The following is a 27,064-nucleotide window of genomic DNA, read 5'->3' on the forward strand; positions in this document are numbered from 1 at the left end:
CCGCGGGTGGGAATTTTTCGAGCAATATACAGTTTCATTACAATTTGACTATAGATTGTGGAAACATGTTGAAACAATTCATTTCCTGTATTTTTTGGGAATTTTTCGAGCAATATACAGTTTCATTACAATTTGACGATAGATTGTGGAAACATGTTGAAACAATTCATTTCCTGTATTTTTTGGATAGCTTTCTTTTTCCTTCCTTTTATCCATATATTTAATGACCCATATTCTCATGAGTAAAATAAATTAGAGACCCATCCAATGCCATTAACTTTGTTTCTTCAAGTATTCAAATGATTGGTAAAATCATCACAATAGTGTTAGTCATTGATATTTTAGAGATGTTTGTTTGTTGATATTTGCATTGTTGTTGACTTTTGCATTAACCTGAATGTCTTATCACCCACAAATCAATTCACACATCCTCCACTTGAATAACACACTCAGTCCCGTACGTTCACAGCTACGTCACAGAAAGCTGAGGAGTTTGCTCACGTCACTGACGTGTGAAGTTGTCTCCATCCTCAGTGCTGCACCCACTGACAAATAAATGCAAGTCACATTTTAAATTTGGAATAGATTGGCTTTTCCCTTCCATGGTTGTGGAACTCATTGTAAATGTGTATTCATTGTTGTAGCACTTTTGGCTGTGCCAGTGATTTACTGTATGTAGCAAATGCTTGAACAAAGCGATATGTAATGAAATGCCCGACTTGCTTTTCCCGCAATTGTCGCTGTCCCTTAAGTGCCATCAATCACACCAATTGTCGGCATAATCTTCAGCATGCATCTAATAATTATCTTATAATAATTAGCAGGAAGCACAGACATGGAAATGAGTAATACATTATCAAAGTTGCCTCCTGCGTTATGTCTGTTGCACAAATTTTGTGTAAATACTGTTAAATCTCTCAATTAATAAAAAAGAAAAATGGCATTTTAGCTCGTTAGATGCATTTCTCAGCAATCTGACCAATACAATTTGCTTATTTTTTGTCATAAGGGATAAATAATACTGTCAAGCCTATTTTATTTCTTTCTTTTGCCCTACATTATAAAGAACACTAGCACTTTGCATAACAGTTGCATGTTCCCTACAGCCTAGCTCAGGCTTTGGCTTATTCTGTGCCTCAAATTTGTCAGCAGCCATTGACGTCTGGAATGATTTAGCAAGGGGGGAGGCTCTTGTTGACTTCTGTGGTGATTTTGTTAAGCAGTTCTGTTGCTATGGAAACCTGTCACATTTGAGATGGACATGGCTAGATAACAGTTTGAAGCGCAAGTGTGTGCCTCCCAACTGGAAGAGAAAGACATTTTATTGACTACCCCTCCTGTTGGGTTGGCTGACAGTTGAAAATTTGCTTTTGTTATTTGTTACAGACATTTTTCTTCATTTTTATTTTTTTTTTACTCCGAAGCCAGTTTTCAAATCAATGAAGTCATTTGAGGACTAACTTTCTAATTTTGCTTAATACTAGGGACCTGAAGCATGGAATATAAAATTGTTCTTTTGTTGTTTTATGAACCCCTTGCTTCAGGTCCCTTGAAGTTTTGATTTTATTTTTTTGGGGGGAGGGGGATCCGCAATGTACTGAAGCTGCGATAAATGAACCGCGATGTATGGAGGGATGACTGTAGTACATATACTGTTCTTTATCTTATATCGTCATTGTATAGTATAGCGGCAAACGTTTTAGTCATGTGACATTAGAAAGCTGTGCCCTTGGGAACTTTGATGTAATTTTCAATTTTGCTGCTTCATTTTGTAGTCGTAAAATGCAATATTAATCAAAACACCCATTAGTTGGGGCCCATAGAACATACCTTTTTTTTTTTTTTTTTATCTTGACATACCTCTTAAAGCACACTCAGGAATGGCAGAATCACATACAAGTTACATGCTTGCTTCGCAAGTACACATTTTTGTTTTCACGATTGCATTTCCATTAATTACCCAGCCCTAACTGATACTAAATGAGGGGTTGAATCACACATGCACTATATCAGAGGTAGAAATGCCTGACTGGATGTCTGAAGGTAATATCAGGCGCTGTGACCAAATTGACACGTTTAATATCTGACTGGATGCCCCTAAATGCTGACTGAGTAATTGCCACTGTTGTCAATGCTGTTGCTGATGTCAAATTATCTGCCACTATTGTCGATGCTGTTGCTGATGTCAAATTATCTGGCTGCACATTACGGCTACAGGATTATCCCGCTTCCGTGAGTTCCGCCTGAAATGCACTGACAAATAAATGCTGGGTGACTCGACTGTGATGTACCAATTTAGCTGAAAAGCAGTGAAAGAAGGGCTGAGGCTTTCCCGTTGGTTATCTTCTGTTGTATCTCTGAAATAATTTGCAGGTTACACTGTGTGTCACGCAAACCAACCCAACATCCACACCCTGTGGTGTAAATCCAATCCAGATTGGGGTTTATCCTTTCAAACGACTTTGGTGAACTGGACTAAACCCTACAGCTCGGTAGAAGCTGGTCTTTAACGTGCTTACGGGATGTGTTTGTGCTCTGAAATCCAGTCCCTTTTTGTGCTATGATATGAGCCGCGATTTTGGATACTATAGAGGCCGGAGGAAGATAAAACAACAGGCTGAGGTATTTCAGAGTCAGAGAAGCTGGAAGGCTAAGAGGTGGGGGGATGGGAGCACAGAGGAGAAGAGGATAGGGAGGGATCCAACACTCAGTTCAGAGTCCTTTCGTAGAGAGTGGGAGCTTTATATAATGGCCAGGTAGTGTGCAGGCTTCCACCCCCATGCCGACACAACTGTTAAACACCCACATATACAAACACACATTCCACACACACACACAATGCTATTACCCTCACCATCTTTCCAGTCTCCCGGGACTTGTAAGAACGGCCTTATTTTATAGCTTTTCTTAACCACGTGCAGAATAGTTTGATTACTGTGTGAAAACATTGTGGAAACACTGCAAAACAATGTCAGGAGCTTAAAACGTGTCTTATAGAATTTTCTGTCCCCTGGAAGGAAACAGTTGTTTACGTGACATTGTTTTCATTTGAAAGCTGTTTGGAATGTGTTTTGTAGCTCTGAGATGCAAACACTAAAAAAAAAAAAGCAGGTTTTTGATAACATGGTTATTCTTTCGGAGTAAATGCTGAAAATTGTTATCTGTGCAAGAGAGACATCCAGATGTGTGACTGAAGACATGCACTAATCAACCAAATCAATATTAACTAAGCACTTGGCAGATTTTGCACGTCTGTATGTGTTTTGCTGCTCAAGATAATGAATTTGACAATGATTCTCCATGGGAGACCTACAAAAGGTCAAACTCTAAACCTGTATACATGCTGACAAAGGGTATACAAGATGCACCTTTGGCTGTCATTATCTGCATAATTATGCAGCACGTCTAAAAAACAACAACAACAACATAATGGCAGATCATTAATTTCTCTCTTGCCAAAGATAAAGGCTTTTGCCTGTGATATGGTCTTGTGCTGTATAGCGCCACACCGCATTGATGGGAAGTAAAAACTCAGGCTCAGGCTTCCAGTCGATGGCTACACTATTTGCCGCCTCTATTGATAAATTTATGGCCACTATGGAGAAATACACTAGGACAAAATGTATAGGTCACTTAAAGAAGTATAATTATAAAAAAATGGTCGTAATACGTGACATATTTGATATTAGCAATTGAAAAGACTGTCAGCACAGGAACAAGAGTTTTACCAAATGTCTCCCGTTTTGCATTATTTTGGTCAAATCCGCAATGAATTTTGGTTAGTATGCTTCATCTGAGGGGTCATCGACGTGGACTCGGGCAAAGTGATTATATTATATAATTATATAAATATTTTGTCAATCATTTCCGTGACTTTTGTGGGCTTTTCTGTGTTTTAACGGAAGGGTACAATTTTGTCCAAAAGTGTACGTGATTCTTCCTTCCTCAGAATTTTATATATAGAGTGTATTCCTCAAGTGTGGTCATGAAACAGATTGATGCCTTTAAGGCTTTGTGCACCACACCAGCCATTTGGAAATCAGTGTGAGCTTGATGATCTCTGGTGCTGTGTGAAGATTCTAATGCTTTGTGGGTGTCCCTTGCATGCCAGTCTTTTTGTGTGCCAGATTGGTGGCACGCATGCACTTTGTCTTTGTGACTGCCCTCTGCGTGTGTGCTGAGTTAAGCTGAAACGTTGCATGATAATTGTGAAATATCGTGTGCTTGGGCATGTGTGCATAAATGCCAGGTGTGTGTGTGATTTTCCAGTTTGCAATAGTCTGTCTTTGCACACCCTACACATTTGGAAAATTGTTACAGAAATCTGAAATCTGAATAACCTGAATATTGACTGCCTTGGAAACTTGCAGAGTTCCAAAAACTATGCTTTGCAAGTGTAGCTAGCAAGCAGAGACAAAAGGTAAACTTTCTTTTAAATTGTGACCAATCTTGTCTGTGTTTTTGCTTTTCTTACGTATTAATTTCACCGGCACATTCCAAGGCCACATGTCCTTCCTGAGCTTCCACCTTCTTGTCTACTGGAAGTGTGGAGAATTTCATTTGGTTTAGAGGCTCTGCTGCTCTCTCGCACCCTCCTCGTCCCCCCCCTTTACTTCATCCTACCATCTCTCACTTGCAATTATCATCCTATACATCATTCTGTTTGTCCATCAGCAATCACATATTTTTGAATATTATTTGGAACTTAGAATTAATGGTATGCTGCCAGGGGAAATTTGAAATACCACACAGATGCTATTAATTATATCATGTCTCCATAGATACATGTTACTTTGAATCGTGAGTCGAACAGATTTCCACTTTTGTGGGACTTCTGGGAATAAGTAATACCCTCTGTGAGCAAAACTAGCATGGAAAATGTTATTCTTTTGTTTTAAATGTTGCATTCCATGAAGCAAAGACCGGTGTTTGAGATGCTATGCTGAAACGGGAAGTAGAACATGTGATTTCCAGTTTTTGTGGTCTGCACCAGTTCTGCAATACTGCAATGTTTCGGGGAGGTGCACATCCGGCTTACGATCCTCTTTGTTTGGTATAAGCAGGTTACATGTATCAGCAATTTCTGGAAGTATAAATCAGCTCCATACACAGGATTTGACTTTTTTTTCTTTTTTATTACATATATAAAATCGCAGCAAAGTTTCGAAGTCCGTGTAAAATCGAGATTTAGGTGCACTATGTGCTAAATGGGGTAGTAACGTTACAAAATGATAATACTAATCATCTGAAATGTATTATCAGTAAACTGTACCATTCTTTCACACCTGTGTGTCTGTTTTGACCACATACTTGTGGTACGTGGCCATCAGTTGAAAAATTCTGTCAAAGTCTCCAACTGGAAAAGCTACAGTACCTCTCTGGCTGTACTGTCGAGACTCAGCAAATCAAATGACAGGGAAAGTATGGTGACCTATAGCCTATTGTACTTTCGTTTTCTCCCGTATTTGTCTTCCTCTTTATTTTTTTTCTGTCGGTCTGGCAGAAGAATGTTACACATCCGCGGTGTGGTGGATGGTGAAATTTTGCGTGTGTTTGTGCCATTTTCTCTGTTTTATGTGCGTGTTTGCTTTGGAATGAGAGTGAATGGTATGCTTTGTATGTGTTTGTGTTATAGAAATATAGAAACGTGTGTTTGAAATTGTGGCCTGCCAGTGTCATCATTTGGCGAAACCACCCCCACCTCATCGTTGCCATTCCGCCACATGCATATTTCATGGAACTGGTCATTTATGTCACCAGCAGGGCAGTTCCTTGGCAGCATGTGTGTTTATGGAAAGGGGGATATGAAACTGAATAACATCAAGTTAGCAAGTCATTCTAGTACAAATCCACAGATGGACAGCTGCTACTTGCATGCTGCTGTGATTGAAGCTCCTTGTCTTGCTGTCAGAGCCATCTGTGTTTGAATGATGTGTTTTTAGAACTGCACTGTTCTTCACATCCAGACCCTCAGAATTACATTTACATAATGTGTGCTTCCAGTGAGGTGAAGTGTTTATTTGTTGATACAAAGGAGAGAGATCTAAGCCATGACTGCTAGCAGTGTCTAGATTTGATGCAGTACATGGTGATCCATCGGACTGTAAGGAAATGCTCATAGAATAGAATACATCATTATACAACAGGTATACAGTGATCCTTTGTTTATCGTGAGAGATGCATTCCGGAACCACTTGCGAAAACACCATTGTATAGAAATATCCGATACGTAGTGTTTCTTGTTGGCTGCTAGAGGGCATGGGTGTATAGCAAGTCATTTAGAAGAGAGGTTTTCTTGCCAAACAATGCATAGTGTCCACCTTGAGAATTACCACATTACACTAAACCGGGGGACATCATGCATAGCAAAACCAAAGTGAGTCACGGTTGCGCATTATTCTCCTATTGCATTGGGGTCCAGTTCCAATTATTCCACAGGCCTCGAGCGCCCTCTTGCGGTTTAGTATGAAAATAACGTGAAGTGATATAATAATGTGTTAATAATTTCACACATAAGTCGCACCCCCGGCCAAACGGAAAAAAAGCTGTGACTTATAGTCTGGAAAATACGGTAGTTGGGCTGCACAGACTGACTTCCACTTTAAGGGGTGAGGTTTTACACATTGGGGTAGCTCTGTTGCTACACGCATATTAGCTTTTCTTTCTCTTGGTTTGACGAACTAAATTTCACTCAATGCAACCATTAGGCAAATGTAAAAGTTTGGTTCTCAGTTTAATTGGCCATGCTCGGAGAGGGATGGAGGAATGGAGGAATGGATCATCGATTCTTTTGCCAACTAGAATACTTTTGCCATCAGGCGACGACTAGAGTTTTTCAATGGATGGTAGAAACAAGAAGTTTACACACGCTCTCATTCAGCACATCACCGCTGACCGCAACGTCGACGACCCAAGTGAGTGGCAATCCTAGGGGAGAGATTGAAACTGTCAAAAATGTGGTTTCATTTTTCAAAGGTTGATGGTGGCAATGCACGTTGCCACACGTGCAATCAATCATTAAAATGTCAACGAGAAACACAAGCAAGCTAAACAAACAGAAAATGTGCATCTCTCTTCACAGACGTGCTTTTTCCAGCCCAACTGCAAGTACCAGCCTCGGTTCTGGCTTGGTCTTTTACACTAAATAATTGTTGATTTAATTATTAACAAAGTGACAAAACACTTATTTTTCTAGAAATCTTCATTTTTATACATTTGGGCACATTCTTTTGTTAACACTGTTTACAGTGGAAACGGTGTGCTGCTGACCTCAACTTGGTGGGAAGAATATTTGAAAGACCTCCTCAATTCCTAGAGAATCTGTGGTGGACTCTCCAATCTCTGGGGTCGAATTCACGGAGGTAGTTAAAAAGCTCCTCAGAGGCAAGGCCCCGGGGGTGGATGACATCCGCTCGGAATTCTGGATGTTGTGGGGCTGTTCGGGCTGACACGCCTCTACAACATTGCGTGGATATCGGGGACAGTGCCCCTGGATGTCTTGGATGGTGGTGGTCCCCCTTTTTTGATCAAAAGATCTGACATCTTAGCCATTCTCTCTATTACATTTGTGTTTGAATGCAAGCTGATTGCTTTGACATGATTGCAATTTTCTCATTCTTCTGTTTCTCTCCATTTGTGTTTGCTTTAGCAAATGGTGATGAGCCTGCGGGTGTCTGAGCTCCAGGTGCTGCTGGGCTACGCCGGGCGCAACAAGCACGGACGTAAGCACGAGCTTCTAACCAAGGCGTTGCATCTGGTAAAGGCAGGCTCGAGCCCCGCCGTGTATATGAAGATCAAGGAGCTGTACCGCAGACGCTTCCCTGCAAAAATGGTCTCGCACTCCGAGCTCTCCTTGCCCGGACCGCATCACCCAGCCACAGCGGGGGTGGTTGGAGGAGGCGGAGCCGCTTTGCCTAGTGGCCTGACACAGCTGGCGTACGAAGGCCACGCAGGTCACGGTGGTACCCCGTCACCCGCCGCCTTACTCCCCCTCTCGCTACTCGGCCCCGGAAAGCACGAGTTCACCGGGTTGACGCACCACCTGTCCGCTGCAGTCCCGCTACACCCCGTCCACCCAGATGTGAAGCTCCAGAGGTTGCCATTTTATGACATGCTTGATGAACTCATCAAGCCAACCAGTCTAGGTGAGACAGACCATTTCAATGTTTTTCATATGTGAGGTGGCTCAAAATAAACGCTTTTGCGTCGCTGTGTTCCCATCAAAATTAATATTTTGCGCGGAAAGTAGTGGCTTGTATTAGGAGCCGTTCTCATGTTCTCTTATTGACTTTGCCACCTTCTCTTCACAATGACACAGTCCTAATTCATGGAATATTTTATTCTAGACTCAGAACTGTCTCCATGTGTAGATTTATTGCATTAGAAAGATCATGTTTGAAATCGTGTCCATAAGGGTTCTCTTGCATCTATTTGTTTGCGTTTACTTATCACTATATTAAATCAACCACCAAGTAATAAACAATATTAAAACATACCACACACAGTTAACACTATCTTGTGTGACTTATGTCTGCCAGCTCACTGATGAAAATCTGAGCTATGGAGTTTACGTCTTCACTCGGGGCCTGTTTCTAAGAGGACGCATGGAAGTGAAAATTCCAAAATATCAGCTACGCCTTTTGTTTAGACCGCTGGTGTCAAACTCAAGGCCCGGGGGCCAGATACGGCCCGCCACGTCATTTTATGTGGCCCGCAAAGACAAATTCAAATTTGTGCATTACTGGAATCTCAAATTGTCTTCACTTTTAATAATATCTTTTTTTTTAATATTTAACCAGTTTTTACCCGTCTGATTTGAAAACGAGTTATTCATCAGTTTGTTTTGTAGCTTTTACTGTATATCGTATGAGGTGCTCATACATTTGGGTTGGCAGTCACAATGACCCTCCAAAAGAAACTATGACTACAATGCGGCCAGCGAAAACAATGAGTTTGACACCACTGGTTTAGACCAAGGGTGTCAAACTCCATTTTGAATCATTACAATATGTCACTGTTATTTATAGGAAAGGCAATTTACAGTTTTGGTATTTCAACAAAAAACATTCAGTTGACACACATGATTTGCCTTTGTAAGCCACATAAAATGATGCGTTGGGCCGGATCTGGCCCCTGGGCCTTAAGTTTGACACACGCTTTGACTAAGTTAAATACGCTCTGCCGTTGCATTCTCATATACACGGCTCAACCGTTTGCATTGTGAGGGTAACAATGATTTCTTAGTTACAGAAAGTAAATGCAGCAGCATGTCTACATGTTAATTCATTTCTGTTTAATCACTTTTTATTCCATCATTTTAGCTTCTCTACTTGACTGTGAAATTAACCTCTTCAGAAATTATCATGAATAATTGACCCATAATTTTATATGGTGAGATTCGTGATACAGACTATTATTGTGAAGGGATTCGTGATAGCCCATTTTCGTAATGGGATAGAATTGGTACTGTTATATGAATTTTAGGCCATATTGCTCAACCCTATGCATATTTTACTACTCTTAAGATAGCGCTTATCAATCTGGTGCAGTATTCTTACTTAATCATATTTTTTATTTGTTTTGAAAAATAGATATTAGAATACTGCTTTACTAATATTATTTTCAGTATACATACTTTTACAACCTGTCCCTGCAAAAAAATTACCTAAAAAGAAATGGATTGAACAAATCGCTATTTTAATGTTAACCACCTGTGATTGGCTGGCAACCAGTTCAGGGTGTAGTCCGCCTACCGCTGCTCCTCTTTCAAAGTGGGGCAGTGATGCGGTGGATTATTTTATACTGCACTGGCACAGAAAGTTCCTGTGCCTGTGTAGTGCATGACGCCGGAATGGAGGGATTGTAAAATGCTTCAAAGATGAATATATTAATTTTATTGCTAGTTCGAAATGAGATCAGAGGTAAAATGTGTAAAATAGTGTTCATCTAGACTAAATAAATCAAAAATTAATTTCAGTAATTTCTCTCTTTAATGGACCGTTAACGAAACTGCTAAGGGTGAAGCGTAAGGATGCTGTGGTCTTTAATAATTCAGCTCCGAGGGCCAGTTTATTACCGGGGCTCGGTACCCATCCCTATCGACTGCTGCCTTTGTTTGTTGGCTTTTTTTGTAACCACTTTAGACGACGGTGAAAATTCCAAAAGTTATGTGTACTTTGGCTCATATTTTTCTTTTAAGTCTTGTTTGAAGATTGTACGATTGGCAGTATGTCATTACTTGAGCTTTTGTTTTCCATCTTGGCATTATTTTTAAGAAAGGCACAAGAACCTTTAGCAATCATTCTTTAAGTGTTCACTACTGGTTATAATAATAATAATAATAATAACAACAATTTGCCTTTTTAAAATTATTAAAATTTACAATCACTCATTTTTTATTCTTTCAACATACTATATTGTTTTATATTTTGAATCGTAGTGTGAATTGGTGCCATCTTAAATGCATTTTTATCCCAAATTGACATTCCAATGCCAAATAAAATGTTGACAGCTGTCAAATTCAAACGTTTTGGCGAGCGTTTTGCGAACACTTGTGACCTTGAACGAACCACAACACACTCAGATGAGAACGTAACAGTTGCAGTTGTTTGCAGCTCAGTAGGATAGATGCTTCAGTGCTGTAATCTTGCTTATTTTAGAGTGGATGATGAATTCTCTAGTTTGGCCAGGTTTATTTCCAACCCTGGTTAGATCTATCATTGTCTCGACTGCTCCTCCAGTATCCACCTTTCATACACTGTCGTATGGAATTTAAATGCTCAGGCTTTGTAAGATATTACTAAATAATGGAAATATGTCTGTGACGTTCTTCATTACCATTTTAATAGCATAAGAAAGGATCATGTCATATATTTTCTTGCCAATCCATGTACAAACACGGTGGCCGCAACTCTATCATCACAGCATTTCTCCTCCTGTACATTGTCCTAAATGAGTCTTTCCCCTTCATTTGTTTTCTTTCACCACTCTGCCTGCCATTATCCGCTTTGCACGCAAACATTTGCATTCAAAGTGATAAAATTGTGCCTGTAGAATACATTGGGCCTTTTATTTGAATCTGAATTGCACGACGTTGATGTCTCTGCACGTTTCCTTCCAAAACGAGACCTACTTCTATATTAATAATATATGTGTTCGCTCAACAGTGAGAAACAAAAAACTGCAGAATATGGTGCACATGATTTCACCAGCCCCAATATATGGTTCTGAAAGACTGCTCAGCTTCAGTTTCTATGTGATCACTATATTTAACCTAATTATAAGGTAGAGACTCCTGTTGCCATTTCATCATGCACATTTGCCTCACTCAGATCGGATGAGCCTTATTCTCCCACAATTGTTTCTTTCCAGCATCCCTTCTTCCTACCCCCACTCCTTCTGCTGCATTTACTCATACATTGAGTATTGATTGCCATGTGTGTCATAAAATGATCAAACGATACTCTTCTTAATTCCGATTGATCATAGCTGAAAGGGTTTCAGTTAGGGCACGATACATTAATGTGAACAGTTTTATGGCCAATAAATTATGTTCCAGCAGCCCTCTCCTCACAAAATCAGTGAGTCTGATATTTTTACAAAAGAAACACAAACAATGACATAAATGTTGAATAATTTTATCCAGTTTTTTTTTCAAACTCAATGCTGTAGTTTTATCACTACAGGGGATAGTGGGAGGATAAACAAGAGAGAAAGGAGGCACGTGACCAACTAAATTGTGCTTGAATTTTGACTGTTCCTATCCATGTTTGCAGATGCGTTGTCTTGGGTGTGGCCCATGTACACGTCCTGTAAAATGGCTCCTATTTGCATTGATGAGAATAGCAGGAGCAACTGCCAGACTGATCTAAGCATTTCTGTATGTGCACACTGGAATGCCTTAATGAGCCCAGTGTTGGAGAACAACCCCATTCAGCTCTCAAACAGTCCCTCTTGTTACTGAGGAAGGAAGAAGTTACACACAGGTTGGATTGTAAATTCTAGAAATGACCTTTTCTAGCAATTTTGTCATTTTCATGTTGTTATTCTTGGTTTTCTGAGAATGGAGCTGTCTTTTGTGTTTATCTGCATGCGAGTCTGTTTGCTGTGACCTACTAAATTAATGGAAAAAGTAGCAAAGGCCTGACCAAGCTAACAAGCTCCAGATGGGGTTTGTTGTGCTTATTAGGCAGATTGAGTCGAGTAAATGCTCTCTATCTTAGCTCATACCTAAGACTAGACCTTAAGCAATTTTTATTATTTTTTTAACTTTAGGGCCATAATCAACACTATTACCATATTGCACCATTTTCAAATCACTTGGTATGTCATCCATGCATGTTATTTCCAAAGAAAGAATACCTCCTGTTATCTTTAAAAACAATCCAAGGATCTTGGGATAACTGTAAAAGATATTACCCCAACGTGTGTTGAATACACCTCCTCCTCCTAAAGAACTATGGAATTGTATCTGGTTTTTTTTCCAAAGAGCATCTTTTTAGGTAGACATGACATCACAATAGTTGGTGTACTTCGATCAATTCTTTTTATGTTTTGTTTTATTATTATTTTTTTAAATAACAGCAGAACAGTTGGACTACATATTGTCTTTACAATACATAGTTTTGATGCCACAAAGCAGATTTATTTCACAACCCTTTCCCAAAAAAATCACTTATGCATCAAGTTATAGATCTCAACATATTTTCGCTTACAATGAATGATTTAAAGGCCTTTTCTACAGTCTGTCTGTGAGTCGTTGGCATGGAGACACATTCCACGATACATGTGTGGACCCAGCCAAAATACACATTGAAGAAATTAACAGCTCAGGGGCCTCAAATACTGTACATCCGGCCCGCTGGCCGCCTAATGAGGGCCTGAGGTTAAGTGTTGCCTCAGTTTGCTACTTTCGAGGTGCATGGAAAATCAAATTAGGGAACAATCAGCCAAGCCAACTAAACATTAGGCCCCTATTTTGGTAAACCGGCACCAGTGCACTCTGTATTAAAATGGGCGGAGCTTTTCATTTTCGTGCCAGCGCAAGTCCAGTCTAGCGTGTTTGGAGCCGTGCTGCCGTGGGTGTGCCGGCGCGCAAATCAGCCTCCCGACGTACTTGATAGATTGGTGGCAGAAAGTACCATCATTTCCAGATTAGAGTGAAACCTCTACTTACGAACTTAATTGGTTCCGTGATCAGATTCGTAGGTAGAAAAGTTGATAAGTTGAAGCAATTTTTCTCATAAGAAGGAATGCTAAATGTGAAATTAATTTAAGGTCACATTAATTAATAAGGTCACATAATTAATTCCGACCTTCCATAGAGGCGCTGGAATGTTGACGCTGTAAACATCACTGGGCGTTTCTGCTTCCACCACAAGCTCATGTGCAAATTTTGTTACAAAACTTTGAATAAATTTTAGCTGGTCTAATTACAGACGCAGGCAGTCTAACGCAATTTTGGTGCATTCAACCGAAGCATTGACAGAGAGATTGGCGGGTTTGACGTCATGGAGGCTATTTCATTAATAAATATGACATCAGCGTGGGACAATCACTCTGAATCTTTAATTGAATTTGACATCCCATTACTAATCCTACAGGGGAAAATTCCAGTATACAGCAGCCAACAGGAGTTAAAAAACAATGGATCTGTTCTAACAGGCTGCCGCTTCTCTGGAGCCAGAAGTTAAATAATATAATCATAAAAAAATAAAAAACATAAAAGACATAAAATATTGGCAACAACACATACATAACAGCTAGTTACGCCCAATTCTACCACCGCCAAGTCTAGCAAAATAACAAAAGAAAGAAAACTGCACCCATGCACACACTTGGACTGCGCTTTGCACAAGGCTTGAAGTCAGGCTTATCAGAATATGCCCCCAAATATTCACTTGACCTTCAAACGTGCCATGGTTAAACAATGTAGTTGTGCGTGCTTGGTCTGTTTGTCCAAACCTCACCCACCAAACATCAAGTTAATTCAAATGTCTCTCATAAAGAACATCAATGGTCGGTCGGCCCGTTTCGTTTGCTTGTCATCATTTCTACCTTAATTTGTTATTTTTATTCACACAATTTGTCTTTCAACATTACTTACTTAACCTTTCCACAGCATCATAATCACCGCCCGACAAGAATATAATGAAATTAATTACCAGACACATTCTCTCCTCATGATTGTGACTCATGTCTCTTACAGCAAAATGCCTACAGTATATATTCTCGAGTGTGTAGATTAAATATGCAGAATTACCTGGTGTTCCAGTCTCGTTGCATTCATATGTGATGGGTTTTCTTTGCTGATGACATAGTATTTGCAGATGAAACCTTTGCAGAAGGATAATCTTAGCGTTTGATAATAAATGAAGTCGAAGGTGATACTACCACAACAATTCTGATGTGAACCGTACTGCCTTGATTAAAAGCTTTGTGTCGGCTAAGGGTTATGGCTTGATGATTAACATAAATATTATGGGCGTACGAAAAGGGATACTAATCATATGGGAGTAGTTCGTCTTTAATCTCTTTGATGTACTTCAGAGCTCTGTCTTGATTATTATTTTTTTTTTATCCTCTTTCTACGACGAATGAGCAACTTAAAAAAGTGGCAGTTGCATGATTGTAGATTTCAACTAGATGGGAGTTGTCACCTTTTCCATGTCTTTTAGCCACACTGCAACATGAGAACAAATTTAGTTTTATGGTGAGAGTGACTGACATTTATAATGGAGTGGCCACGGGGAGTGAGAAAAAGCAAGCAAGAACAGAATGAGAAGGGGGAGGGAGAGGGAGAAAGGGAGTGATGGAGCTAGAGTGATCGAGATCTATTTTTAGCTTCAGTTGCCCGAATGAAGAAAAGTCTGAAAGCACATGACATGTAATATTATTCCGTGGCACAGACAGGCTCCAAAATGCATGAAAGAAAAGAGACGGTACAATCAATGTATGTATAATATGCCATTTACAGTGAGGGTGGTAATTACACCCTTAATACTACTAGCTTGAAAATTAGACTGACCCAGAAAGTAGGGTCAATTTGACCCAACTTTGATTTGTTTTGCAAAAATTGTTTTGGACCAAAAATGTTTTTTTTTTAACATGTTATTTGGCTCAACTTCCTGGGTCGGTCCAATTTTTTTTTAACCCAAATTGGGTTGATTTGTACCAAGGAAATGAAATACAATACCCTAATGACCACGACTGATTATCTTAAATAGATGAACTACCGTAAGTGTGTTCCATGTGTTTTCAACAGTGTTCTAACCAGTTTCAGACTAGAATTATCATTTTTTTTGCTTCAATTGTACACTAATTCTTGATTTAAAAATAAAAAATGACTATCCTGCTGTTGCCAAACACGATCGGTTAAAAAAAGAAAAGAAAAACAAGCTTATAGTGTGAATTATTCTGTCTAGTTTCATGTTATGGCTTCTTGTTTTTCTACAGCTTCGGACAACAGCCAGAGATTCCAGGAGACATGTTTTGCCTTTGCATTAACGCCACAGCAAGTCCAGCAGATCAGCAGTTCAATGTAAGACAAATGAAACGCCATTTTTTGTCCTCGCCAGACTGTGAATTATCAGGCTGCTTTGTTCATATCTGCTTTTTGTGCATTAAGGGACATCTCGGGGACCAAATGTGATTTCTCAGTTCAAGTCCAATTGCGGTTTTGCCTGTCAGAGACAAGCTGTCCTCAGGAAGATCATTTTCCACCCAGTTTGTGTGTGAAAGTAAACGGCAAGCCATGTAACCTGCCGGTGAGAAACACAAACACATGCTGTACACAAGCAGCCATGTTTTGAGTTGGATCGCGATACAATACCTGTAATCGTTTTTGCCATTTAATATCACAGGGTTATCTTCCTCCGACCAAAAACGGTGTTGAGCCCAAGCGGCCCAGCCGACCCATCAACATTACCTCACTGGTGAGATTGTCCACGACAGTCCCTAATACCATTGTGGTGTCCTGGACTGCTGAGATTGGAAGGGTGAGCGACAGAGGGACGGATTTACTAAAATCCCATAAAGTAGGCATGAAAAAGTGTGTTCCCTCTCCCAGATTTGATTTCCCATGTTGCGCCACATTTAATAAGATTGGCTGTAGACGACTGTCACGTTTTGAGGCTTTTGCACTTTGATGGTGTTCTTCATTGGAAAATTGGGAGTGCACCACCTGGGAAAAATACAATTTCAAGGTATGGTGATGTGTTAGTGGAAGACAAACATCAGCTGTCCACACTGCCTAACAATGCCAAAGGATTATTTTCTGTGGTGACATGGTGCTATCGGGTCAGAGCGAGGCTGTGGGGCTATGCCCACGATGTGTACGCCAAATGATTGACATCTTGTAAGTTGCGCCGTTGGTCTCTCAGTGGTTGCTTTTTTACTTTTCTTTTCTTTTTTTCGCACTAGCTATTGTTTCTGTTAAATCAAATTCGAGGCATAAGATGAGGCTAGCAACAATTGGTTGTTTTTTTTCACAGATCATATTTAATTTGGTCAAATGTCAAATCTTAATGATTGTTGTAAAAAAAAAAAATATTGCAAAAAAAAGTCAATTCTATTGTTGTTTTTAATGTATTCAGTAAATTTAATTGTTCTGGAGCATGAAGTGAAATGAAGAAATGTATCATTTTAGTACATATTTAAGCGAGAAACATTACGCGGGCCCTATAAAATGATGTCTTTAGCCAGATCTGGTCTTTGGGTTTTGAGTTTGTCACCATTCAGAAGCTTCAATAGGCAACTCAGCACACTATGCTTGTTTTTTGTTTATGGATTTTGAAAAATGTTGACGCAAGCGGAAAAGAGCTTTTCTGCCCACCATCTCTCATTTTGCATCTATTTGTCATGGTCACACACAGTGTTGCCGTTTGCCCCTATTTTTCAGATGGGCTACTTAAAGATGCGAAATCACCCAATGCAATTCCTTTTAATAGTATCTTTATTTCAAAAATATTTGACCAGTTTTTACTCGTCTGATTTGAAAACGAGTTATTTGTCAGTTTGTTTTGTAGCTTTTACTGTATATAATATGAGGCGCTCATACATTCATAATGGCCCTCCTAAAGAAGCGATGACTACAACGCGGCCCGCAAAAAAAAAAAAAGTTTGACACCCCTGGCCGAGAGGTACTCCTCAGAATGCCCCAAATGACTAGTGCAGCAATTTAGCATGTTAGACTGACGCAATTCTGGGTGCCCCATTGAGTAAATCAGCTTCCACATACGTTTGGGTGAACAATCAAGTTTTTTTTATTTTTTTATATTGGTTTTGCACACATGCCTTGAGTAAATTACCTCCAAACTCTTCAAAGGTCTACCTTTGTTTGCAATTCTAGAGAAATACAATAGATGGCAGTATTACACCTGTCAAAATTGTCTTAGGAAAGCAGGCGTCTATTTGGTACTCTTTGATTTAATATGGTTCTATGTGTTTTTTCACCTCCACAGAATTACTCTTTGGCAGTGTACTTAGTGAAGCAGCAGTCCTCCACGGTGCTTTTACAGAGGCTTCGGGCTAAAGGCATAAGGAATCCAGACCACTCCAGAGCACTCAGTAAGAGCCTTTTGAATTCTTTGTGTTTAGTAATGCTCAGGTCCATTTATGTTCATTTCTAGATACCCGCTAATTATCTATGCTTTGCTAGCTCCAGTACAAATTTCTTTTCTATAATGGACGGATATGTATATTTATTTTTAACAACAGTATGGCATTGTGCCATGTGACTAGTCTGCAAAATGCATAAGATATTAAATTTACAGCAATCCGACTAATCTTTCTGACACGTTGGTATTTATGATTCTCCCTATTTGCCTACAGTTAAAGAGAAGCTAACAGCAGACCCGGACAGTGAGATAGCAACAACTAGCCTTCGTGTGTCTTTGCTCTGCCCGGTAAGCCTGCTTCTTTCATTTGAAGCCAATCTACAGATGTTCCGTAGCATGAAGACACATTACCAAAATTATTGTGCTGAATATACGTTCATTCCATTCCTTTTTTTTTTTTTTATCTACATGCACCTGTCAGTCTCTTCTCGATCGCTAGTGTGCACCTTTTCCACATGCTTGACGTGTTTTTGATGCTACCCATAGACAGTACCTTATGTCTCTGCTATGTGAGTGACCTCTCTATTGCCTTAAGACATATCCTTGCACCCTTTTCAGCTCGGAAAAATGCGGTTGATGATTCCATGCCGGGCGCTGACATGCTCCCACCTGCAGTGCTTTGACGCCACACTGTATATTCAAATGAACGAGAAGAAGCCCACCTGGGTTTGTCCTGTTTGTGACAAGAAAGCCCCTTATGAACTCCTCATCATCGATGGGTAAATTATGCTGCAATGCAATGTTTTTTGTTTTTTTTTGTGGAATGGTCTGTTTTATTTGTATTCCATCCCGTCTTGGAAAAGTTCTGAGTTTTATAATATACGTGACAGCAGTACGGTCAAGTCATTTTTGTCAAGTAATGTTTATTTTAATTGCTGCGTCATCATAATTATTTAGACCTTAAATCAATTACCTGATCACCCTGAATCTGAATTCAGATGCGATTTAATGAATATATCAGGTTTGCACAATTGGGCACCACTTTACTTTGACTTGCATATCTGTTATTCTTCATCTCACTGTAAAATTACTCAGGCTTTTTGTGGAGATCCTGAACAGCTGTGTGGATTGTGATGAGATCCAATTCAAGGAAGATGGGAACTGGGCCCCCATGAGGACAAAAAAGGACTTGCAGGAAGTCTCCTGTGCTGCTTTAAGCAGCAGTATGAATGGTAAGAAATGAAATGGTGGTAGGGTTTATAAAGCAGACAATAAGAAGGACTGCTAATGAAGTCATTAAATAAATGACACAAGAACCGGATGTTCACTCTTTGGATCACCGTTGTTGTTAAAGATGGCTGAATGTTATCCGTGGGCTACCACATACGTATTAGCAGCTTAGCATTCGCAAAATAACCAATTTCTTAATTTTTGCTATGAGGGAAGAACCTATCCTGATTTTCTGATTTTTTTTGTGTATTTATTTAATGTTGCAAATGATGTTTTCAAATGTCTTATATGGAATAAGCACAAACGACAATCGGTTTGCTTCCATGAAGATCTCCAGAAATCAGAGCATTCCTGCTTTAGTTAGTCTGATATCAGGATTTGGACACTTTTACTATAAACAATGGTTTTTAAACTCATAATAAACGAGTTGATCAAAATAGTTGTCAATTCATTTGAAGTTCAATGAATTGTCCGTTAATTTTGATATCTACTGTCAATGGCGCTCTCTCCAGGTCTGTGTCCGACGTCTGCTGGCTCAGATCAACAGAGCTCCTTGTCAGCCAACCACAGCAGTGGCAGCAATGACAGCAGCAGCAACAAGAAAATGGCGGTCATCGACTTGACGTTAGACAGCTCCTCAGAAGATGACGAGAAGGACACTCCGCCGCCACTGCCGCCGCCGCCCCCTCTACCTTCATTGCCTCCTCCCGCCAAACGATCCTGTCCCTCCATTTCCCCAACATCGCCGCCCATCATCAACAAAGGGTTAGTCAGAGCGGTTGTGAGTTTGTCTGCTCTCATAGATTGGGAATCATCGAATGTGGAAAAGGCTCACTTGGGAAGCGAAGCATGTAGATAATTGAATGATTCATGAGGTGTACACTTGAATGCCCGAATAGGGTTTTACCATTTTGCTTGAACAACCGCATAAAAGGTTGTGTCTGTGTAACATTTGTACTTCAAATCTCTTGTGACAGTCAGAATGCTTACTGCAGACTTTTTCTGAACTAATAGACATGAAAAGCAGTCACTTAAGTAGTCATGTAATAAATATGACTATTGATGTTCTTGAAATACAATTACTTTTTCATGTTGACTGCATCACGTGAATTCTCACCAAAAATACATTTGATAAACGTACACGATGTTCTTAAATCACTGTATCAAAGCTAAACTTAAATTGTGTTACATCCAAACGTGCTCATGTCAACCATATGACCTTTTTCCACAACTTTGTTTTTTGGAAGTGCAAAAACACATTGAGTTTCACTGATGAAATGTCAAGTATGACTCGAACTGTGTGGATTCTTGTCCCATCTGCAATCAGGGTGTTGAACCTGCACCACCAGGCCTCCCCGGTGAGTCGTGCTTCCAGCATGCCAGCTGTAGACACGAGCTACATGCCTCCTGTCCCACCACTCATCCAGGACTATAGACCCTACTACCACACCACCAATGACCTTCCGGGTAATAACAAAGACAAGTATAATTCAGTGTTGAATGCAGTGAAACAAGATGTCCCTGCATTCCAAATGTTTATGCAAATCAGTCTATGTGTGTGTGTATAGAGAGCGAGGGCGAGAGAGAGGGAGCGAGAGAGAGGGAGCGAGAAAGAGAGAGAGAGAAGCAATCGTAACACACCTCAGTTAACTAAGGATTGAGAGAGATAATCAAATCAGTTCTGTGTCCCTTCCCTTTACCAGTGTCTCCTATTTGTCTCCGATTTACAGATTTAAACTTCTTCTCGTTCCTGCAAGGTGACAATCATCAGGTACGTGTCACAGTAATTATATTGAACCACAACCAGCACGATTTGATTGACAAGAAAATTGCACATCGCCTTGGCAACTGAAGTGATTGTCAAAAGAGAATGCAAAGAAAGGAAAATGAGAGAGCACTCATGATTATATGAGTCGGTGTGCTACTTGTCGCCAGCTTTCTGGATGGCAATTAGGCCTCCTTTGCAAATTTCACCAGGATGCATGCAGAAATATGTTTTTGGCAGCGCGCAAACATTGATTTTGATTGATATATTTTTTTTATCATAGGCAGCGTAACTATCCAATTATAAATATAGTTTTAAAAAAATCTATTCTATCTATCTGGTAAACTTTAATATTTGCTTAATTCAATTTTTTAATCACCCTTCTTACGCACTTTCAAGATGCTGCTCTTTGCCTGGCTAGACTTCTGACATGCCCGCCATGCATAACCTCAATATTTGTACACAACTACAAAGTGGTGTGATTCAAAGTCTAACAGTGAACTTAATTTCTGGAATGTGGATTTATCACAAATTCCATCATGATTAATTTGGAAAATTTGTCACACTTTAAATCAGGGATCTGGAAGTCACCAGTGAACTGCTTGCCGCTCACTGCCAGTCTTTTTTCATTTTTTACTTTTATGTTCCCATGAAGCTAATAGGGTTTTTCTTTTGGCTGTTTATGCGTAACTCTTCTTTTTATTTTTGAAGTTAAGTTTTGAGCATCTTGTAGCCATTTGTAACTCAAGTCTGCGCTGACTTCAAATGAAAAATGTTAATCTCAATATTTTTCCAGAAATCCTGCCTAATTTGTATCTAAAAAATGAGTTTTGATTGTTGACGTTTGGGTGAAGATGAACCTGCAAAGTCCGGTAGCAAGTTATTGCTGACTACATGGTGTTAATTGCATAAAGGGATTGACCGAGCATCACGTCTTCTCTGTCAGCATTACAACATGGTGATGGCGGCGGCCGCCTCCGCCTCGGAGGACCACGAGCTTCTGCTCAACCGCTTCCTGCCGTACAGCACCTCCGGCTCCTCGGCATCTTTACTGACGCCGCCCACCAACGGGGCCGGCGGGTCCAGCAGCAGCAGCCTGGTGTCGTCCGGCGGCCTCCGTGATCCTCACTCCTTATCCTCACACTCGCACGGCGGGGTGCTGGCCGGCCGGGGGGCCGCAGAAGCAGCGGTGGCAGCTATTTACGGAGGCATTCCTGATGTTATATCGTTGGACTGACTCCTAAAGAGTCAGGCCGGATCCAGCGATCAATTTGGCTGCAGGGTAGAGAAATGACTCGCAAACCAAACTAGACTTCCTCTTTGGAGGCGCACCAGGCAATGATGCCTCAAACTGTCGTGAAGGTCAGCTGGGCACATTGACGTTTTCAGTGGCCCGCGTTATGGCTTTACAGTTCCCAACCTGGCACAAAACAGCAAAAACTCAAAGGAGGACAGCGCTCTCTTTTTTTTATGAACTCTAGGAGAGGCATCGTGTACAGAGAACAAAATCTATTTTCTTCTTTGACTTTTGTATGGTCAAACGGGGACACATCCAGGCTCGTGAGCTGCTTCAACTGCTGTTTCTGACCATCTTTAAGTTTGGCTCTTGCCATGTACCTGCCATCCTGCTTTTGAAGTCCTCACCCTCCTCTTACAGTCATTTCTGTCTTCTGTTTATGAATTCTGCTTTTACATAATATGCATTCCTTTTCACGTTTTCAGGTTATCCCGGTTGTTTGGTAGGCGAAGCGGCCACATCTGCTTTATCATGTTCACTCCTTTTAAAGATTCCATCAACATCCAGCATTTAGACTGTTCTCAGAGCTTCACAGTATTTATAAATGTAAATCATGAAAAGGAAAGAATTCAGTTTTTTTTGTTTTTTCTCCTTATGCCAAAAAGTAACAAGGTACCTTGACGATGATCAGAGTCCAGTTGGAGCACTTAAAAGGTGAAGTGGTCTTTTTTTTTTTTCTTTCTTTCTTTGGACATTTAAAAAGCATTCATTGCAACATTCTCGTTCAACTGTTGAGAATAAATGAACAATGCAGTTGAAATTCAAACCGCAGCCCGTCTTAAGGATTCTATCCACGGCGGACTTGAGTTTCAACTTGTGTCTGTTTGTGCGAATGAAGGATGTCTTTATAAGTTTCCTTGAGGTTTAGCTTACAGTTAGGGATGGGCAATGAGGAAAATGACCATGTTCTATTTAGAACATGGTCATCTAGAGCATGTTACATCTTTGGATGATAGGCAGGTTGCAGTCATCTGCTCACATTCGCCTCGGCCCCTGTCAGGCTCACCGTTCCTTTTGCCTGCATGTCTTAAAACCTTCCAAGATTCCACTCCCAAGACGTGTGCAGTCACACGGCACCTTCCCAAGTGTCACTGCCGACCACTTTTATGGTGCGCACGCTCCCATAGCTAGGTGACCCACTTTTATTTCACTCTTAGCACCTGTTGAGGAGTCCAAATGAAGTCTTAGCCATTAGTCAGCATTTTTTTTGTGAACTGCCTCTGGTGATGTTTGCTTGGGGCTCATAGAGGATCTTTTGAAACAAACGATTCACTTTGCCTTGTCTTCATTAAACAGGTTTTCACAGGAAGTGTGTAGAGACTTATGGGTTACCCCGCATTAACTGAGTTCCCATTCGAAAGAAAGAACTGGGCTCCTTTTTGACCTTGAGAACAGACTCCATCTTCTAATGACGTTTGTTCAAGAAGGAATCCATCAAATTGATCTTTTCACAAGAACCAACCCAGTCTATCAAACTCACTCAATCGTTTTTGGGAGCAAGCTCTCGTGTCTTTCCTGTGTTGTGCAGTATTTTATTTATTTGGTATTATTTCTATATGTATTGAGCAAGTGAGCTCAGTGGGAGAATGTGTGAGTATTCATTATTCCCATTGTGTTGAGTTCCCTTTTGTATTTAACTCCCTTTGACAGAAGTGTTTTTTCTCCCTCACCGCAAAGGTACAATTACCTAAGTTCTGAACAAAACATGTTCATTCATTTCCTTGAGAGCTTTAATGGAGTAAGAATCTTAGCCTGCTCATGCAAAAGACAATGACTTAATGGATGTAGCATGCCTTCCTGTCCTTAAGTCATGATGAGTTAACTTTATGGATCGATTCATAATTACGCTATGTGCAGAAAAAAATATTTGATGTCAACTCATTAGAGCAATTATTAATGATTTGACCCCACCCAAACTTTTAAGCGTGAACGTACAAAAGCATTGGACGTATGGGTTAAAAACTTTGGAGAAGGTCAAATTAAGGTTGAGTAGCTACTCCCAAATATTGGAGTGAATTCCGTACTGGAACTCGCATCTGGTCTGCGTATCAGATATTGGTTGTGTTTCTGCTCAAGCGCTCTGAATTTGATGGATAGACAAAAGTATCTCAAAATGTCCCAATTGTCTACAGCGCCGCCCTTGTGGTTCACTACAGATATTAAGCTACTGTATTTCTCTCCTTTAAAATGACTGACTTGTGTGAGAGGACAGCTGAGCCTGACAGCATGCAGGGAAGGATAAGCACACGTGCACGTTGTGACTTGTCCATTATCTACCCTGCCTACTCTCAATCCAATGGATGAAATGAGGCCACTTAGCATTAAAAAAAAAAAGTGTCCCAATGATCAAAAGGGAAAATTCAACAATGTGTATATTCTGCCTGTATGGGATCCTGAATATTCAGATCCAAATGTGTTTGATGTCCGTTTGTACACTTTTTGTGTCGATTCAGAGCTGCGCAAAGAAAATAATTTATATATATTTTTTAAGAGAATGGAAGCCGTAGCTAACTATTGAAGAAAGGAGTGGCCAAAAAAAAAAAGAGTGTCGTCGATCTGTAATAGTCAACCCCTGCACTCGCTGCCTTAAAACATGCACAGGTTTGGTTTCATGGCTCCAACTCCAAAACCACACGAGGCTTTTAAAGAGGACTGTATCGACTACAGTAAACCCTTGTCAGTTTGTACAAATGTACCAAGTGGAAGAAAATATTTATTACATGCATTGGAATAAATTGTTTACTTCTTGAATGTTAACTGTTGATGTAGGAAAGTTTAGATGTATTAAAAGTGCATTCTGCTAATTCACGCTGTTTGTTTGACCCCCCGCTTGCTTTAGTGAATGGTCCATAACTGCACGACATTGCCATTTACTTAGAGTAAAAATGAGCGGATCACAAAAATGAAACTAGACAGTGACAATGATCATATTTTTTTTCACAGAAGCCAGATCAACAGCTATATGTCTGATATGCCGAGAAGCTAATGCAACAGCAGTGGTTCTCATGTTAGCAACATTATTTCATTTCCTGAATAGTGGAACAAAGAAGGCCAAGAAGATTTGTCCTGATAATACGTACACAAATCCACAGTTACAAATACTACTTGAGTTTTATAAGAAGCCATAAATATATAATTATACATCACTGTCAATAATATACTTCCCACTTAACTATATATTTTGGAGCCTCGTCTACATCAGGCTAATACGAGTTAGTTGTAAGTGTAATAATTTAGATTAATTTAAAGTGTATTTTCCAAATTATAACAATATATGTATAGCATATCTAAACACGCAGCACATTTTTCTCTACTCGCAAACTTAAAATTGAGGTTATGGTGTTGGTTTGGCAAATGACCTACATGAAAGAGTGTTGTGTTTTTTTTTACTCCTTTAGATTATTGTTATTTCAGATAAATAGGTTAAAAAAATGGCAAGTCAAGGTACTTTTAGACCAATATTGAACAGAGTGCCACTCAGTGAAGTTAAAAAATACAACGGGTTTATGAAGCAAATTCGAAGCTTCATTTCCCTATTACTACGTGGAACACAGAAAAAATAAGCATCAAGATCCCCCATCAGAAATCTGTGTAGCCCTAGTTTTAAGCCTCCGTAGCATTTAATTTGATATCCTAAAATGTATTTCAAGAAAAATATCCACTGTTAAATAAAAACAGTTCATTGGTTTACATTTTTTATGCAGTTATTTCCACCTTTATTAAAAATATGCAACAATAACAACACTTAAGTTCACTTAAGAAACACTAAGTTGGACTAAATGCTTGGTCATGGACCCAATGTTTAAGAGAAGGTGCCTCTGCTTCTGTGGTGTGACAATCGTGATGATGATGTTTGTAGTAGAGGGGAGGGGAGGGGGGATGTGAGTGAAAAGGGTTGAGAAGTCTGGGATGCATATGAGAGCGGCTCTTGACTGCAGCGGAGCCGGTCGAGCCATGAGCGAAGAAAACGACACTGTTAGGTCCAACACCTCCACTTTTCTTAACCTGGACGATATTGACGTCTCTGCGGACAAAAGCTCCCTTCTCAGAGTTTTCATCTGCTCGGTTTATATCCTGGTGTGCACCGCGGGTCTTGTGGGCAACCTTCTGGTCTTCCTTCTCTTGGGAAACAGACAAGAGCGCAAGGCATCCCGGATGAACTTTTTCGTGCTCAACTTGGCGCTAACGGACCTGCAGTTCGTGTTGACTCTGCCTTTCTGGGCCGTGGACACAGCGCTGGACTTCAGCTGGCCCTTCGGCGGCACCATGTGCAAAGTGGTGCTGTCAGTTACAGTGATGAACATGTACGCCAGCGTCTTTTTCCTCACAGCCATGAGCGTCACCAGATATTTGTCCCTCACGTCGGCTCTCAAGCGCACGGACGCGCAAAGCTCTCATTCCGACAAATGGACCTGCGCCGCTATTTGGATCCTCGCCACCGTAGTCACTTTACCTACCTCGATTTACTCCACCGTCAGCCACGTAAGCGGAGAAAACCTGTGTTTGCTCAAGTTCCCCGGCGGACAAGACTGGCTGGCGGCTTATCACATTCAAAAAATCGTGGTTGGCTTCTTGGTGCCCATTTCTGTGGTGTCTGTCAGCTACATCAAGCTTCTGCGCGTGATCCGCATCAGGAGTATGAAGACGAGCAACCCCAAAAGTAGATCACGAGTCACCAAGTCTGTCACCATCATTGTACTCTCCTTCTTCCTCTGCTGGATGCCCAACCATGCCATCACTCTGTGGAGTGTTCTGGTCAAATTAAATGTGGCCAACTGGGACAGAAGCTACTATATGGCACACACGTACGTCTTTCCGCTCACTGTGTGTTTGGCCCACGCCAACAGTTGTCTCAACCCGATCATATACTGCTTCATGAGGCCCAACTTCAGGACCAATCTTAGGCTTCTTATCTACAGACAAATGTCAGATGTTTAGTTACTTTTTTTTTTGTTTATGTACATATCTATTCATCTTCTTTGTCTGTTTATTCATTGTAAACGGGAAAGTCACCCCCAACATTTTCTTGAGGGGAAAGTATGCCCCACTAGTCTAAAAACAGTATTCTGATTAATATTGCACGAGTGGAATGGGTTATGCATTTTGCTTTTGATTGAAAATGACATCACACTTGGCCAGTGTCAAGTCACAATCAATCACGCTTCAGTATCTGAAAACTGGTGAGTCGTGATCGGTTGTGACCTGAGACCTGTCAAC

General features: G+C 40.4%; 2 protein-coding genes across 3 annotated transcripts in view; both read left to right on the plus strand.

The window, feature by feature from the left end:
* Positions 1–24,651, plus strand: part of LOC147059024 (E3 SUMO-protein ligase PIAS1-like) — a 31,785-nt gene extending 7,134 nt beyond the window's left edge. Inside the window, exons 2-13 of one of the 2 annotated variants that reach the window (XM_085907560.1) lie at positions 7,649–8,144; positions 15,454–15,538; positions 15,626–15,764; positions 15,861–16,034; positions 17,460–17,565; positions 17,830–17,903; positions 18,174–18,334; positions 18,651–18,787; positions 19,298–19,550; positions 20,113–20,252; positions 20,516–20,556; positions 21,497–24,651. In XM_085907560.1, the coding sequence (XP_085763686.1) occupies positions 7,649–8,144; positions 15,454–15,538; positions 15,626–15,764; positions 15,861–16,034; positions 17,460–17,565; positions 17,830–17,903; positions 18,174–18,334; positions 18,651–18,787; positions 19,298–19,550; positions 20,113–20,252; positions 20,516–20,556; positions 21,497–21,787 (2,097 nt within the window). In that variant the 3' untranslated portion in view covers positions 21,788–24,651. The remainder of the gene's footprint in view (positions 1–7,648; positions 8,145–15,453; positions 15,539–15,625; positions 15,765–15,860; positions 16,035–17,459; positions 17,566–17,829; positions 17,904–18,173; positions 18,335–18,650; positions 18,788–19,297; positions 19,551–20,112; positions 20,253–20,515; positions 20,557–21,496) is intronic. The other variant, XM_085907561.1, reaches the window with a different exon arrangement.
* Positions 24,652–25,801: 1,150 nt separating this feature from the next.
* LOC147059025 (relaxin-3 receptor 1-like) lies at positions 25,802–26,785 on the plus strand. Its single transcript, XM_085907780.1, has one exon. It carries the CDS (start codon positions 25,802–25,804, stop codon positions 26,783–26,785), a length of 984 nt encoding a protein of 327 aa, XP_085763906.1.
* Positions 26,786–27,064: the final 279 nt, after the last annotated feature.

The sequence above is a fragment of the Syngnathus leptorhynchus genome, chromosome 3 (genome assembly GCF_054491065.1).
Source record: "Syngnathus leptorhynchus isolate UIUO chromosome 3, UIUO_Slep, whole genome shotgun sequence".
Classification (NCBI taxonomy): domain Eukaryota; kingdom Metazoa; phylum Chordata; class Actinopteri; order Syngnathiformes; family Syngnathidae; genus Syngnathus; species Syngnathus leptorhynchus.

Excerpts from the sequence above, each read along its gene's own strand:
- LOC147059025 (XM_085907780.1), top strand. The coding sequence starts at position 25,802 with ATGAGCGAAGAAAACGACACTGTTAGGTCCAACACCTCCACTTTTCTT.